Genomic DNA, 17,065 nt, shown 5'->3' with positions numbered 1-17,065 from the left:
GGAATGATTTTGGAGACGTGTTTATTTCAAGAGCTTGTAGCAGAAGATACAAATATTTTCCTGACCATATTCCCCCTTCTGTGATGGAAAATAAATTACTCTAAATATAGCTTCCTCAGCAGCAGGTCTCTCAATGCGGACACATTCTGTGAGACAGGTGAAGATTCTTTTTCTTCATTAGAATGCTGTGATCTTCACAGGCGGCTGTAAAGGAAGACGTGTACTGATAGGTATGCTGATGCGTTAAGGATACTTGGCTCAAGTATTACTTATGAATCTCCTGGGAAGATATCAACCAGCTAGGAGACAATCAGCCATGAATCTTATGAGTAGATATACCAGCTAGGATCCAATCAAAATGGAGCATTTTTGGTAGTGTACCACTGTCGAATTTACAATTCTCCTTTAGAAATTGAGCACAGGCTGCTTTGTTATTTTTCTGATTGGGAAGTTGCTACTTTAGATGGCTAAAGAGCAGTAGAGCATTATAGCAAGAGACGTGTAGAGAAAAGCAAGCTTACCAGACTGGAACGTAGCCACATCGCTGGGTGCGCTACTGCACGCTTCACTTAATGCAGTGATTTCTACAGTATACGCCTGGCCGCACTGCAGGCCGTAGATGACACAAGATGTAGATGTTGTGTTGCATGAGTAATAATCCTCTAAAGATCCAGTCACATTGGAGATATAGTTCAGAGCTCCACGTGTATTGCCCCATGCTAGTGTGGCAGTGTTCAATTCGCAGTCGATCGTTGAGTTGACTGCCTGTGGTATACAGGGTGCTGCAAAGTACATAAAACAGTAACGATATTGACAAAAGTTAGACTTGAAAGCTTAGTAATCCTGTATGTAGTTAAAGGCATTCCATTATCCAACTAGAACAATACCAGTGGAGGAGAATGTTAATTAAATGTGTTTACCTAATATACGTTTGATAGATGTTTAGAGTGCTCATTATTCTAAAACATTTTAGCTCAGTATTTTGCAGTTTTCATGTCTCATAATCTGAACTAATAAACCGTATAGAATGCTGACAGCACATTCCTCTACAAGCAGGTGAAATGTTTGGCCTACATCTTATAAAATATATCTGTATTCTTCACTTCTAACGGAAGTGTCCCTCAACTGGCTCATATGCCTATTCCCCTTTCAAATTAAATGTGCATACCCATTCCTTTTTCTAGCTCTGTATACTTTGACATTTAAGAGCATGGAATTTTCCTTGATGCTTCCAAGACTAAAGGTCAGCACTACACTGATGATCAGTAGAAACATCTCAGATTCCTTAAGGAACAACATAGTTGTAATCATATGATAAACCGAGTGTCAGGGAAATAAATGAACTAATGATTGAGCATCGAGCTGAACAGTGGCATTCCTTGAGTGCTGGACAACCTGAACCCCACTGTGGAGAACGGGGGGCAGTCATGTGGTGGAAACAAACTGCAGCCATTTTCAATGCAGTTGGGAGCAGGTAGGTACTGTGTCAGGTTGAAAATCTGAGCACAGTGATGCTCTCTTTTAGAGAGTATTAGAGAGGTGGGCCTTCCCTCAGTGCAGATAGCTAGGAAGAAGTCGTGGGATGACAACCCTAGGATGATGAAGAGAACCTGTATGCCCCTTTCCTCCTTGGACTCCCAGGAACAGTTTGTTGTATGCAGGAGTGAGAGTTAACAAATTCACAACCCAGAGGGAACTACAGCTTCAAACATGGTTTCACAAAGGCCCAGAGGCATCCTCGTGCCAAAACCACCAGACCCTTCTCCCAGAGACAGTTCTGGGGACGGTTCAGTGATTGCACTGAAAATGACTACCACTTCACAAATTTGGGAATTAATTGTGTAAGAGTTTGGATCTCACCAATCTAGTAATTCAATAATTGCTAAGTTAAAACAGAGTTCCAAAGGAATCCTGGGCTTGCTCGCCGGTAGATAGATACAAAGCAGTAGGGTTTTCCACAGAGGAATGTGTGGTAAGTATTAAAGTAGCACCGAAACAATAAAACATTCAGAAAACTCAGCAATAAAATTATGAATACAATTTAGTAAAAAAGAAGAAATATTTAATAAATAACTGAAAGAATGGTCACAGTTGGATTAGTGGAAACAGAGGTAGGTATGAATTAATAACGTTTTCAGTAAAAAGCTTCAGGTTAACACAAAAACCACTATAAGTCACTGAGTGAAACCTGGTGCAAAATAGCATTGTAAATGGCCTAGACTGTTGGAAAAACATTCAGCGATCTTTGTGGAACACCAATTTACATTGAAGTTCCTTATTCCTGAAGCTAAATCTCATATTTATGTGGTAATTCCTCATCCTGGAATTACTGAAACCCTGTATTTTCAGACGTTACCACATAATTTGTAACGGAGACATTATTGTGCATACCACTTTCAGGTGTTGAGCTTTCACAGAACTGGAATGATGTCTCAAAGATTCCAGTCCTGAAATGTGAGCCTTCTTACCAGTTTGGAAAGTGGCTGTCCTGCTGACTGCACTTGTACATGCTGCGTTGGAGGCAGTGACGGTCATGGTGTACATCATACCACACGTCAGGTTACCGATGTGGCAGGTGGTTGTTGCTGTGTTGCATGAGTGCTTCTCTCCCCCTGGTGCAGTCAGAGAGGCCTCATAGTTCTCAGCTCCAGTAGCAGCTGTCCAGGACAAGGTTGCGATATTTGTTGCGCAGTCAACAACTGGGTTCAGGTCAGTTGGACTACAGGGAGCTGAAAAAGAGAGACACAACCTCAGCAGGCATAGAATATGGCCTATATTGTGCAGACTCCCTTACGACCTCTAGTACCATACTCAGATACATCAGAGAAATTCACAGCTTGGAAAAATGTCAGTGTATGACCTGGATATCATCTATAAGACATCTTGCACAGTTGGTAAAGAAACACAGTGAAAAGTTCCTGAACATGATGGCAGATGCCATATTACTAGGGGTGGGTGGAACTTGCAGAGTTTCACTCTGCGGACTTTCGCAAAGTTATATGAAAATTTTGTGAAATTCCGCAGACGAGCAAGAGTTGGTTTGTTGCACTGCTTGTGCTAATTTTTAACACTGTGAGCTTGTTTCACACAAAAAAATCAGCATGAACTGCACTGGCGCTGTTTCTTGAGTTGGTTTTGCTGCTGCTTCAGTAGATTTTCTACTACAGAGGCAGCTTTCTAAATATGCACAGTTGTGACCGACCGTGACCACTAGCATTGGGAAAATCTCACCAGGCGCCCTTCTAGTGCCTGAAAATCATGCTAGAGGACTTCAATTCTCGCTCTTCGAATTACCGTTGGTTAGCCATGTGTGGGAAAAAAACTCTGACACACAGCAGTTGGCAGAATTTGGCCAGAGCTTGCGTTAAAAGTGTAACACGGAGTGGGCAAAGTTTGGCCAACTCCGCCGGCAGAGCGGAAGTTATCATCCACCCCTACATATTACATATGATTTTGAGCAGGTACAAAAAACATATTAATCGATTTTAATAGCATTTGTGGCAATTGAGCAATATGTAGAGGGGTGAAAACAGGATCTGAGGTACAGTTTTTGCAAAAAATGAAGCACACTGTTTGTGTATAATTTCTTATATGTTTGCATATTAAAAAATGGTGCATGTGATTTTTCTCTACTTTTCAAAGTCCAATGCTCAAATTGTTCTACTTTTGTTGGGTGGATTCTAAAGTGGGCATGCTTCCGAATACTTGTAGCATACAGACAAACCACAACTATTATGGAGTAAGGAGTTGTGCAAATTTTCACTGTGGCCAGCCCAATCCTGCAAGGCTCTTTAATAAATTTTATAAATCTAGAAACTGGTTTAAAACAAACTTGAAAACTTTTCATCAATTAAAGCATTTGGTAAATCAAACATACTTGTACTTGCTGAAAATACACATTAAGGCATAGATTTACCAAGGGATGCACAAGCACTCACATAGCGCTGCACAACTTTGTGCTGCACCCATGAACTCTTAGAATGGTTAGTTAAATGTGGCAATGCTTCATGTCACTTTCTGCCACACATGCTCTAGTGCAAAACCTCAGTAAATAATCACTGGGATTGGCATGTTGCTACTTGCTATGTAGAGTTCATCCCATACACAGTTAGACAGGCCCCCTATGCCTTTAGTAATGCACATCCTTTTTATGGTCTAACTTGACATCACAGCTCTCATCAGACAATTATGTAAGCATTACCAGAGAGGGGCTTTAGCTCCACCCACATTTTGGGAATCAGGTGTACTTGTTTTGGTTGAGCAGAAGCTGTGTGTTACCACAAAAACTGCTTCCACGCACAATTGCTAGCCTTCCATACAGCTAAGGTCATTGTTTTTATTTTTCCAGCTGCCTGAGTTGAGCATTGAGGGGCACACAGGTGACATTGTAATGCTATTAAAGTGTCTTACATAAATAAATCATTTATGTTTGTTGTTCTGGCAGCAAAATAGATGTGAGGAGGACAATCATTAACTTACATGGATTGTTAGGTCTGGCTTGAGTACAACTTTCACCTGAGGTTTTAAACTGCACCAATATTATTTTACAGTTCTTTGCTTCCATTCAAATAAATATGAACTCCCATGTTTTGCTTGTAATGCTTCACATGGCCATATACCATTCTTTTAAAACCAGACCTATTGCAGCAATGCACATAAGGCTGCAACGCACATTGCATCATGCAGCGTGGTGGCCATCTTGACAGTATAAAAATCAATCTTTGTGCTTTCTATACCTTCAACGTGGCCAGTTGAGCACTGGAAACACTGATTGTGCTGCTCTATCTCTATTGGCCAATAAGATTAATCTGCTTTGCCAATGATTGTTTTAATTAGGTTGAGTTTGCACTTTTACTCTCACACTTCATAGCAACAGAAGTATCATAGTGATACGATTATCTTTAAATCCTTCATACTATTTATGTGCCTTGGAATTTCTGATGAGAAGATAAGAATCTATGCTGTAAATGATAGGTAAACGTTGGAAGCTGACTGAGATACCTGCTTCACGGATAAACACTGGGATGAGGCACTGACATTCGTACATACGATCACTACTAATGCAAGATGTAGGCTTATACATTTCAGTTTTGTGCACAGGACATACATTACTCCGGCCATGCCTCATAAAACAGGTATGTTGGAGAATGGGGAGTGACCCAGATGCATAGAAATTGAAGCCACGTGGCTAGGCCCGGGGATACATTATCATCGGGAACCGGAGGCACATAGGAAGGAATACGGGCTGTTTCGCCACTACGTGTCCGGGCGTGTTTGCTAGGAATAGCTGCTGGATACCCATAAAGCAAAATAAGGAAAATGTTTTCTGATTTTTTTACATTACAATTAGCAAAGATGCGATTTGCCTTGCATTGGGTGAGCTTTACAATTCCAGATGTCACTGGCTGACTCGGAGACGTGGGTGAGTGGTGTGCTGCTGAAGAAATAAAAGTGGAACCAACTAGGAGAGTGGAGGGATTGCCAGGGGACGTGACATGCATTGACATTGAAACTTGCAGTTCCCCCTAATGAAGACCCGCCATGAAAACTACCTTACAATTCTGATTTGAGTCCGCATGACAACAGGACCCGAGAATAGAGTAAAATTTACAGGGACTATTGGAAAATGGCTGTCCATCAGTACTATACGAGGATGTATGTATTACAAGGAATGGACTGAACGGCTGGGTATGGTACACATTTTAACAAAACATTCTTGGCACGAGTGAAGGAAAAACCTGAATAAAAATACATTTTGAAAATAAATAATCTGTGTTGTGATATTTCTAAAAATTATTAACAGGTGTTAGCCAAAGGGTAAGAAGCTTCCCATCCTCTCCCTGTTTCCAGCTCTCACAGGAAGCTTGACATTCAGTTCCTTCTGAGATTGCTTTGATGGCAGTACTCCATGGAAATCCCCTTTCCTTGAACACTGCACACTGGCGTTAAGATTGAAAGGTTTCCCCTCTACTATATTCTGCCCCCCACCCCTCTCTCTCTCTTTTAGTCTCCCTCTCTCTCACCACGTTTATCTAATGTCACTTATGCTCTAGCATCAACCTGGGGATCGACAACATTGGGTGGAGCCCTGATGGCACACGGACTGATGATGTCCAAAGGTGCTAGTACTACTACCTAGTTGGGGAGGAGGTGGTACGGGATAAGTGGGGAGTAAGGGTGATAGACAGGGTTATGTATCCACTGAACTGGCACAGACTTACATTTGAAACGAAGTTCAAGATGGAGTCACCAGAAGTCTCTAAATCTTTATTTTTTACAAAGTACAACAAACCCTACCATGCTGTCTGCACCTGATCTTTACAGGCCTCAAATGCTGTTCCAGTCTGTAAACGTCAATCTGGGCACTACAGTCACACGTACAAAGATCATTTTGAAAGGGGCGCAGCTGGTTAACTTTTACCTGATGATCACACAGCATTGTCTGAAGACTGTTGATATGTTGTTGACTCTGCATATGAACAGAGCGAGGGAGGAGAGCTGGTGTTACCCAGGTTATCACTGCTGATCCTGCTAACTCTACACTACATTTCTGTTTATTTCACCTCTAGTACACACATCCCTCATTTCTGACTTAAAAATCGAATTTTAACATGTAATCATTGTCATCATGTTTATTCTCCTTTCGGCCATTGGTGCTTGTGGCCTGTTTGGTACATGCATTGTGTGCATATGTGAACCAGAGTAATGGACGGCTGTGGGATCCATTATCCCTAACCTCTCTGTAAGAACCTGATGGAGGTGAGGTTGCTTTCCCAGAGGAACTGTATTGCTGACATTTCTGATGCTGGAGGGAGGAGACCTAGACACTGAAGTGGGGAGAGAGAAGACAAGGATTCTTTAGAAATTCAATCAGGCCTTTTACTACTTAAAAAATATCATATAGGCAACACTGAAAGGTGATATGGAGACAGAATCATATGGACAATACTGAAAGGTGACATGAGGACTAAAAAAAAGAACACCTCTGTGTGCCTCTCCTGTGGGTAGTTCTCCAAGCTGGAGACTACCCTGCTGTAAGGAGCATAACTCTATACAAAGGCTTTGTGGCTTGAGGACAGTCTGGAAAGGATCCTTGGGCGAAGAAACATACAAAGCCATTTCTGGAAGTGACCCCGCTTGCCTTGTGACCCCTGAATGGGATCTGTCAGGAATTTTTCCAGTCTATCGTGAGGATACGTGTTTTTAATTGTTGTGTCAGTGCATATGTCATAGCCTACTAACACAGTGATTTGTGGGTGGTCAAGAATACTGATAGCAATTGGGTTAACAAATCCATCTAAAACAAGAAGCTTACCGTTGTTATTTGTAGACTAGTAAGAAGAAGAGACTTATGTTGCACAAGCTGACGCAATGGAAGAGTAGGATCTCACAACCATATATTACAATGTTTGGTGTCTTTTAGTGTTTATGTTTTCCTTTGGACAAGTGTAATGTTTCCTTCCTTTTGGTTGTGATTGCTAGAAATAATTATTTTGTGTGTGTGGAATTGTTTGGTGAACAATAAGCATCGAGCTGTCAGATACCCAGATTTACACTAAGAATGGAATGTCAATGTTTCCAGCCAGAAGCAAGTCAAAGTTTTCATTGTAGTGCTTGGATGCCAACCAGGTGTAGTAGTAAGCAGATGAGGTGTGTTTTGATATGAGGTACATTGGGCCAATGAGCCTGATGTGGGATTTTCAGAATGGTGTGCCAGATATGCAGGTATTGTTTGAGCCCAGTGTGCTGTGAGGTTGTGAGTAGTGGCGCTGGTGATTGCTAAGGGTAAATATTTGATGATTCAGTGGTGTCTTTGGTTTAGTATGTTTTAGACAGCAATGATTACCTTGCTTACCTTGATATGCTTGTTGATTTTAATAATTAAATTAAAAAGGTAAATCTGCTGCAAAGAAGTATCATTAATAATGCAATGCTTGGTAGAATTCTTACCAGTACGGAATATGTATGTTTCGCTGGTCATCCCACCGCAGAAGTCATTGAAGGCTGTCACTGTTGCACTGTATTCCTGCCCGCATGCCAGTCCCTCGATACTGCAGTTTGTTCCGGTAGTGTTGCAAGAAAGATACTCATCATCAGGACCAGTCACATATGAAACATAGCTAAGTGCTCCAACAGCAGCAGTCCACAAGAGGTCAGCAGTACCAGTTTCACAGTTCAATGTCACTTTCAAATTTTGAGGTTCACATGGAGCTGGAAGACAGAAGTTCAAGTCAACCATGAAGCAGCATACTTTCTTTTAGACAAGAATAATCTCAATATTAGTATATTTTTTAATTTATCATTTTATATCACATGCATATGTCCCCCGCCATAGTATCAGATGTAATATTTTACATTTTTGTGACGATGTTCCCCACTTTATTAGTGCTTTCGGGGTGTTTTTGTTTGAGCCAGGAATGGCTCAAAAAAACCTGACAAGAAACCCCCCTCTATTGACTAGGGAGTTGAAAAAACAGTAGGTGGAGCAATTGGAGGGTCTGATTTATATTAGCACTAAACCCTTTTTTGTAGTATTTATATGCAAACTCACCACTAGTTGTCAAATAGTAACTGCAATAGATGAAGTATATATTAACTTAGAAGGAACATCGCACCAAATACTCTGACATATTTAAGGAATCAATGATATCACCTAGTTACAAAGGTATACAATGTTTTAGAACAAAGTCACATGTACTACGCCATGTGAGAACAATTGCTTGACTTCCAAATGCAAATGATGACTATACAAACCAATAGGTAACACACAACTCAATTTCAACTAAAAGGCGTCAAACAACCATGAAACAAAGGAAAGAATGAAAAAATGGGCACATAGAACAAATAACTTCTTAAGGCTTCATCTGATCCCTTCCCCTCTTGATTGGTAACAATACAAATAGAAGTCATTTCCTCTATATAGACATGAAACAGTAGGAATTCCTCCTACGTTTTTCATTGAAGTGGAGGGAGAAGAAAAAGGGCCCACCATAAATGACAACAGTGAAAGGAAAGAATGGCATTAGGAACATATAACAAAGTGAAAGGGTGTATGGATGCATGTGTGAATGGATGGCTGGAATGTCAAGGGATGGCTGAAATAATGAAAGTATGTATGGTTGTAAAAAAGCACAGGTGGATGGACTGGTAGGAGGATGACTGGATAGTTGGGTGGGTGCAAGGGTAATGGGAAATGTTAGAAATGGGGTTTCTGGTTGGCTAGGGTATGCACCTCAGCCAGGCAGAACTTACCCACTCTAGTCAGGGCAAGGGAGTTACACGTCCAAGATAACCCCTGCTCACCCCCTTGGTAGCTTGGCACGAGCAGTCAGGCTTAACCCGGAGGCAATGCGTAAAGCGTTTGCACAACACACACATACATGTGACGCAATATCCCCACCACAAAGGAAACACAACACCAGATTATATGAAAATATACTGTATTGTACACAACGTAATCATTAGACCAACATCACATAACAGTACTATCCTGCTACCTTAGCAGTTGTCAGAACGTTACACATTAGTTACTCTGCAAACTAGCAGTAGTCACACATAACACACAGGTTACTCAGTATTCTGCAACATAAGCAGTAGTCAGGAAACACGTAATCACATTAGAACACTTGTCATAAGAATATCATAAAACGCCCATAGTAGGAACATTAGAAAACCTATGGCAAGTTAGGGAAACATATTAGCAAGTCACGCCCATAAAAGGAACATGTGCACACATATGTAAAAGCATCATAGAACAGGTAGTCAATATATCATAATAGCAAAGTCTGTAGAAATAACTTTAGATTAGGAACATATTGGTCCATTTAAAAGACCCCCTACCAGCCAAAAGCCAGGGGAGAACAATCAATACCTTGATGTACTTCCCTGATTGGGGCGATAGAACAAGGACCCAGGCCCACAACAGCAGGGGCATGTTCCAGTTCTACGCCTTCCTGACTCCACTGGGATCTCTCTGTCAATGCGTCCCAGGCAGCCTAGACCAACCCACAGGGATTCTCTAGCTGCCAATGGCCAGAACCAGGCCCCAGGCCATCTAAGAGCCTCTGGTCTCTGAAACCATAATGAGTGGGGGGCGGTAGCCCCAGGTGCAAAGCAACCTGTCTCCACTCCATTTCCGATCAGTTCAGGGGCTCTACCCTGCCACTGATCCACCAACCTAGGGTCCGCACCCATAGGTTCTACAGGGGCTAGAGGCGAGGCTCTCCTCCCTGTACCCCTCCTTCTAGGATCCCGCCCTCCTCTCCTAGGAGGGGTATCACCAGAATCCACACTTGCCAGGGTGCTGGGTACAGCAGCCCTGCACAACTTTCTCGCCAGCCCAGGATCACTACCTGGCGACTGACCACCCAACCTAGGGACGACACCCTTGGGTTGCACCGGGGTCCGGGGCGGGCTTCCCCCTCCCTGAACCCCACTTCCAGAGTCCTGCGTCTCCCCACCTCGGGAGAAGCCAGCAGAAGTTTCACACAGGGGGGTGAGCACACTAACCGCCCCCCCAACCAGGTCAGAGTTTACCCCCTGAACCTGTCTATCTAGTCCAGGGATGACACCCTTAGACTGGACCATTGCCCAGCGAACCAGGACTTCCTTGGGAGCACACCTACCCCCTACCAGATCAGAGCTTACCCCCTGAATCTGGCAATCCAACCCAGAGTCACTACCCTGCGGTTGAACCACTGCCTGGCGCACCAGGACTTCCTTGGGAGCACACGTACTCCCCATCAGGTCAGAGTTTACCCCCTGAGCCTGATCATCCAACCCAGAGTCACCACCCTGCGGTTGAATCATTGCCTGGCGCACCAGGACTTCCTGGGAGGCACACCTACCCCCCACCAGGGAAATACTTTCCCCAAGGGCCACACAAGAGTCTGACTGGCGCAGGTCTCCTGACTTCTGCCCATCTGACAGAGTCTGGATTCCCCCCAGCCCAGAAATGGTCTCACCAAGGTCATTCCTGGGGGGCTCTGCTCTCAGAGCTAACCCCTGACCCTCCAGGTTCTCCACTGGGGCCCGCAGCCCCCTCTCAACCCTATGCCTGGATTTCCGCCTCCTCCGCTGTAGAGCGAGACTACCAGACACCAGGACCGGCGGAACGCTATCACCAGCCACCCGCCTAAGTCCTAATGACAAAATGGGATCCTTCTGAACAGCTGGCCCTACGGCACAGGTTAGGCTCACCTCCTGGCGTTCACTCATGGAACCTTCAGGGGCCTGGGGCGGTATCTTGGGCACCTTGGGCCTCAGCCCAGCCCCATTCCCTCTCCTCAGAGACAGGACATGGGGTCCCTCACCCATCCCAGTCCACTGGGACCTACCTGGGACACTCCATTCCTTTCCCACCACACCTTGTTGGGAAACACCTAGACCACTCTCATTAGGAACACCCCCTAATGCCACACCAGACCCTCTGGTACGCAACCAGAAGTCTGCCTCCTTTGCGAGCTCCCTGGGGTCAGAGGGCTCACACACTGACAAGTGTTGGCGTAACTCTGAAAAACAACAACGAAACAGGTGCTCTCTGAGAATCAGATTAAACAGCCCTTCAAAATTGTTTACTGTGCTACCCTTCACCCATCCATCTAGTGCAATGCAGCAATCCTCCACAAACTCCTCCCAAGACTGGTGGGACAGTTTCTTACCACCCCTAAACCTTTTTCTGTATTCCTCAGGGGAAAAACCATACTTCACAATCAGTGCGTTCTTCACAGCGGAGTACCCCTCCCTGTCACTCTCTTCTAGAGTCAGTAGGGTATCCCTCCCCTCCTCAGGAATAAAACTCCCTAGGCCAGTTCCCCAATCCTTCTCAGGAATCCTGCGCTCTACCAGAGCCCTCTCATATTCCTTTAACCACTGACGTATGTCACCCCCCTCTTGGAACCTAGGTACCAGATCTATGGGTATGTGAGGAACATGTTTGCTACAGCACTGTACATTGCTGCCACCACTGGACTCCACCTGCAACGCTGGTGAGTCCAGAACCTTCAGACTGCGCTCTAGAGCGAGTCTTTCTCTGGCAAAGGCCCTCTCTGCCTCTGCCATTCTCTCCTGTACTAAGGCCTTCTCTACCTCAGCCCTTCTCTCCTCAACAGCTAGGCGCGCTAACTGCAACTTCAGGTCCCTCTCTTCCCGCCTATCTCTTAGCTCATCAGGCGTCAAGGAATGAGAGGTAGCCCTGCTTCTTACACTGGACCCAGCAAGGGACTCCCTATCACTGGGGCCTTCCCTGTCAACTGGCGTCCCCAACCGGTCATTCTCACCCTCCTGATCAGTCTCTCTACCACTCTCTAGGGATGAGGTCTGGGAGCCCTCCCATTGGGAACCCTCGCTACACTCAGGATCCTCTGGGTACCCCCTACCCACACTCCCTCCCTGGGTAAATGTCACAAACCTTTCAAAGAAATTCAGAGATCTCCTGAGGTCCCCTTCTACAGGCAGCCCTCTCTCTCTACAGAACCCCTCTAATTCCCCCTGCGTGTAAAACGGCAGGTCTTCTAAATCAAAGGTAAGCCCCATCTTGAAAAGGTACAATTAACTCAACTGTGACAATCACAATACCCAAGCGTGAGAACTGAAAACAGGAAAAATGACCAAAGAGAGAAAGTTAAGAGAAGCCAAACATGTGATGGTCTAAACGCAATCCTTGTAGTGAAATAATGAGTCACAATGGTATTGTGCAAGCGCAAGTCCTATCCCACCGCTGCCACCAATGTTAGAAATGGGGTTTCTGGTTGGCTAGGGTATGCACCTCAGCAGGGCAGAACTTACCCACTCTAGTCAGGGCAAGGGAGTTACACGTCCAAGATAACCCCTGCTCACCCCCTTGGTAGCTTGGCACGAGCAGTCAGGCTTAACCCGGAGGCAATGCGTAAAGCGTTTGCACAACACACACATACATGTGACGCAATATCCCCACCACAAAGGAAACACAACACCAGATTATATGAAAATATATTGTATTGTACACAACGTAATCATTAGACCAACATCACATAACAGTACTATCCTGCTACCTTAGCAGTTGTCAGAACGTTACACATTAGTTACTCTGCAAACTAGCAGTAGTCACACATAACACACAGGTTACTCAGTATTCTGCAACATAAGCAGTAGTCAGGAAACACGTAATCACATTAGAACACTTGTCATAAGAATATCATAAAACGCCCATAGTAGGAACATTAGAAAACCTATGGCAAGTTAGGGAAACATATTAGCAAGTCACGCCCATAAAAGGAACATGTGCACACATATGTAAAAGCATCATAGAACAGGTAGGCAATATATCATAATAGCAAAGTCTGTAGAAAGAACTTTAGATTAGGAACATATTGGTCCATTTAAAAGTACCTGTCTTGATGGGGAGGCACTTCCAGTGCCTAAAACAACTAATGGGGCCCCCGGCGCTCCTCTGTGCAAAAACGGGGGCCTCCCTCAACATGGCAGACCGAGAGGGGCGGCACGCACCCTCTCTGAATTTTTGACGGGCCCCTTCTGGGACCCGTGATCACTGGGGGGCCCCCCGGGCCTCCACCGGCCCTCTCCAAGGGGGGGCCCAAGTCAGGGAAATCCTTTAAAGGGGGAGGGGGGCGCCTCGCGCTCCCTCCTGGCAAAGATGTAAAAGATCGTTGCAGGGGTCAGGGGCCACAGCACCCTGCCCCTGGGAACAACTAAACAAGAAGGAGCACAGGGCTGGTGGGGCCAGCTACAGGCCAGCACAAGGGGTGCAGATGGTGGCAGTTCCTCCTAGTGACCAGGCAGGTCACAGGTCAGCACAGCAGCAGCAGTCCATGGCGGTTTCCTGGTGAGTCCATTCATCAGCGTTCTGTGTCCAGTTTCAAGTTCCAAGAATGTTCAAATTGTGGGGAAAATGCCCCTGTACTTATAGTCAGTTCTTACAGTGTTTTACAATGGTAGGGAGAGGAGGTTCCAGCCAGTTACAACTGGTTCTGGGAGTGCCCCCTCTCTCCTTTCAGCACAGGCTCCAAACATCAGTGGGTGGTTAACGACCCTATTGTGTGAGGCCAGGGCACAGTCTTTACAAATGCAGGTGTGCCCTGCCTCTCCCTTCTCTCAGCCCAGGAAGACTATTCAGTATGCAGATGCACCTCTGTGTCACCTCCACCCTCCCTGTGTTCAGGCTGTCTGAGAAGTATGCACAAAGCCCCAACTGTCACTCTGCCCAGACGTGGATTGGAGTCAAGCTGCAAAACACCAGAATTATAAGCACAGATAAATGCGCACTTTCTAGAAGTGGCATTTCTGTGATAGTAATAAAAAATACACCCACACCAGTAAGCAGTATTTATTATCACCATCACAACCATACCAAACACGCCTACGCTACCCCTCATAAATCAGACAATACCCCTTACACATAAGGCAGGACATTTCTAATGCATATCCTATGAGAAGGCAGCACTCACAGCAGTGAGACACCAAGTTAGGCTGTTTGTCACTACTAGGACAGGCCATGCAATATGGCACATGTCCTGCCTTTCTACATACATGGCACCCTGCCCATAGGGCTAGCTAGGACGTACTTTAGGGGTGACTTACATGTAGTAAAAGGGGAGTTCTGGGCCTGGCAAGTAAATTTAGATGCCAGGTCCCTGTGGCAGAAAACTGCGCACACAGGCCCTGCGCTAGCAGGCCTGAGACAGGTTTGAAAGTCTACTTCAGTGGGTGGCGCAAGAAGCGCTGCAGGCCCACTAGTAGTATTTAATTTACAGGCCCTGGGTATAGAGATACCACTGTACAAGGGACTTATAGGTAAATTAAATATGCCAATTAGGTATAAGCCAATCATACCAACTTTAGATGGGAGAGCACCTGCACTTTAGCACTGGTCAGCAGTGATAAAGTGCTCAGAGTCCTAGAGCCAACAGCGAGAGGTCAGAAAAACCAGGAGGAAGGAGGCAAAAAGACTATGGATGACCATGCGTATGGCCAAAAGTCCAACAGGAACCATTTTAGGAAGTGTTGGACTTAAAAATTTGTGTTCACTTTGTGACAGGTTTGGTTGAAAGTAGGGGGTATTGTGACTTTCTGGCTATTCACTTGAAAGAAAGTTCTGGAATATGGTATCAAGAATTGTGAAAAGGACACAAAAGTAGAAATGTGCACTGAAAGAGAGGCAGTACAAACAGTTCGCGAAACCAAGAATGTGAGAGTTTAGGGGAATCTCTCAAAAAGACAAAGGCAACAAAATAGGCCCTTATTTCGATTGACTCACAATAAAAAAAATTAAGTGGGTCGAGTTATTCAAATCCATTGGAAGCTTAGATTTCATCTGGAACAAGGTATAGTTTATTTACATTCTTATCTGACAAACATTGACTTATATTGATAAAGAATTATTCACGTTCACCACCCCTTTTACTCAATTCACTTTGCATAAGCAAAGAACTAAATGCACTTCAATTGGTTATTAGAGAAGAGACTCTGGGTTGTCTGCATCTCTAGGCATGGTCTCTGTTGACTCTGGCTAAGAGTAGTCCAGACTGAAAATGGCTCTCCATCAGCTGCATGCAGACATGAAAGCTCTTCTTTTTGGGTTTTGATTAAGCTCTCCTTTCCAATAGCCTCCCTTAACTCTCACACACATGAGGGCATTCCAACATTAGGGCATTCGAATACCAGTATGTCTTCTATGTGTATGCTTCACCCCAGTGTCATCTTAAGGAATTGGGGGCCCAGGACAAAACATATTTTGGGGGCCTCTTGGGGGGCCAGTGTACAAATGTAACTTTTGTTACCCATTTCAAGCCCACACGATGCTAAGCAGTGTTGAACTATATGTTACATTTGAACAAAGTAATACAAAAACACTTAAAATCTGTCTTGCTTGGGACCTCAAACATCCTTTAGACACTGGTTATGAGAGAGAGAGTTGTAGGGAGGCAGGCAGAGAGAGAGGTTGAGATGAAGAAATAGAATAGACAGAGGCCAAATAGAAAGTTCAGTTTTCCACAGTCCTGGGCACTTTTCCCTTCCCTTAAAACTTGGCAGCCATTCCACCTACCGGTCACTAGCTCAGCAATGGCATCGCCTGGGCTGTTGCACTGCAGCCCCAGTGCTTTGAGGTTGATGGTGTATGCTGTGCCACAGACGAGGCCTTGGACATCGCAGAATGTATCTGATGTACTACAGGCATGCTGGTCTCCACTGGTTCCATTCAGAAGGGAAGAATAATTCACAGCTCCACGCGTATGTGGCCAGGTTAGCATCGCACTGTCAGCTGAACAGTTCAGCAGCGATTCCACAAGACCAGGGGTGCAGGGAGCTGCGTATGTATAATTTCTCAGAATTAAAAACAATCCAAGTCATCTAGACACTTACATTCTGTGAATCAAGATCTGCAAGACTATCAAAAATATGTACTAAGCCTGTGTTACTTCCTCCGTCAAATGTTCGGATAAAACAAATTTTATTGCACTGTTTTCCACGAGAAAGAGGCACTAACAAAGCCAGACGTTCTAGCTTTTTTAAGTGTATACTTTTCTGTCGTGTTAGCTGTTTTTGTGTGTGATATGTTTATGTGCTCAGATGCAGACATATAAGTGCAGCAAACCCCACATGCACACGAAGATGGATGAGATAGATATCGGAGTACATGGGTGGATTTCTGTATGTCTGCATTCATGAAAGGATGAATGGGTGGTCTTCGATGGATAGAAGAATTGATATGCGTGGGATACCTATCTAGATATATATGAATGCATTGGCACGACTGTTGGGATGAGTATCAATTAATGATGTGTATTTTCAGACAACAATTCATTTCAACATGCATAAAACCAAATACGAAGCAAATAAATTACATTATAACACACTGTAACAATTCATTTTCATACATAATACAACATAACAAGAAGAGACATTAGAAATGAGGACGCCATGAGACAGCATAGCCCACCCAATTCAGAGATCCAGTCCTTACCATGAGGTCAAGATCATTACACACAGGGCATCTTTCAAATTGAGGGGATGCCAGGCTCTGTACATTTTTGGGTGAACATTTTCAAGACAGACAATAACATATCTC

The 17,065-nt window shown here is 44.5% G+C and overlaps 1 protein-coding gene across 1 annotated transcript in view; it reads right to left on the bottom strand.

Moving 5' to 3' along the window:
* The window catches only part of LOC138293267 (pneumococcal serine-rich repeat protein-like), a 335,396-nt gene that overhangs the window by 211,976 nt on the left and 106,355 nt on the right, over positions 1-17,065 (bottom strand). The window contains exons 20-23 of the mRNA XM_069232401.1: positions 16,043-16,303; positions 7,951-8,211; positions 2,469-2,729; positions 522-782 (exon numbers count right to left, since the gene is read on the bottom strand). Of these exons, the coding sequence (XP_069088502.1) occupies positions 522-782; positions 2,469-2,729; positions 7,951-8,211; positions 16,043-16,303 (1,044 nt within the window). The remainder of the gene's footprint in view (positions 1-521; positions 783-2,468; positions 2,730-7,950; positions 8,212-16,042; positions 16,304-17,065) is intronic.

The sequence above is a fragment of the Pleurodeles waltl genome, chromosome 4_2 (genome assembly GCF_031143425.1).
Source record: "Pleurodeles waltl isolate 20211129_DDA chromosome 4_2, aPleWal1.hap1.20221129, whole genome shotgun sequence".
NCBI classification, from domain to species: domain Eukaryota; kingdom Metazoa; phylum Chordata; class Amphibia; order Caudata; family Salamandridae; genus Pleurodeles; species Pleurodeles waltl.
Note: the sequence above shows the minus strand (reverse complement) of the source record. Positions and strands in the feature narration are given on the sequence as shown.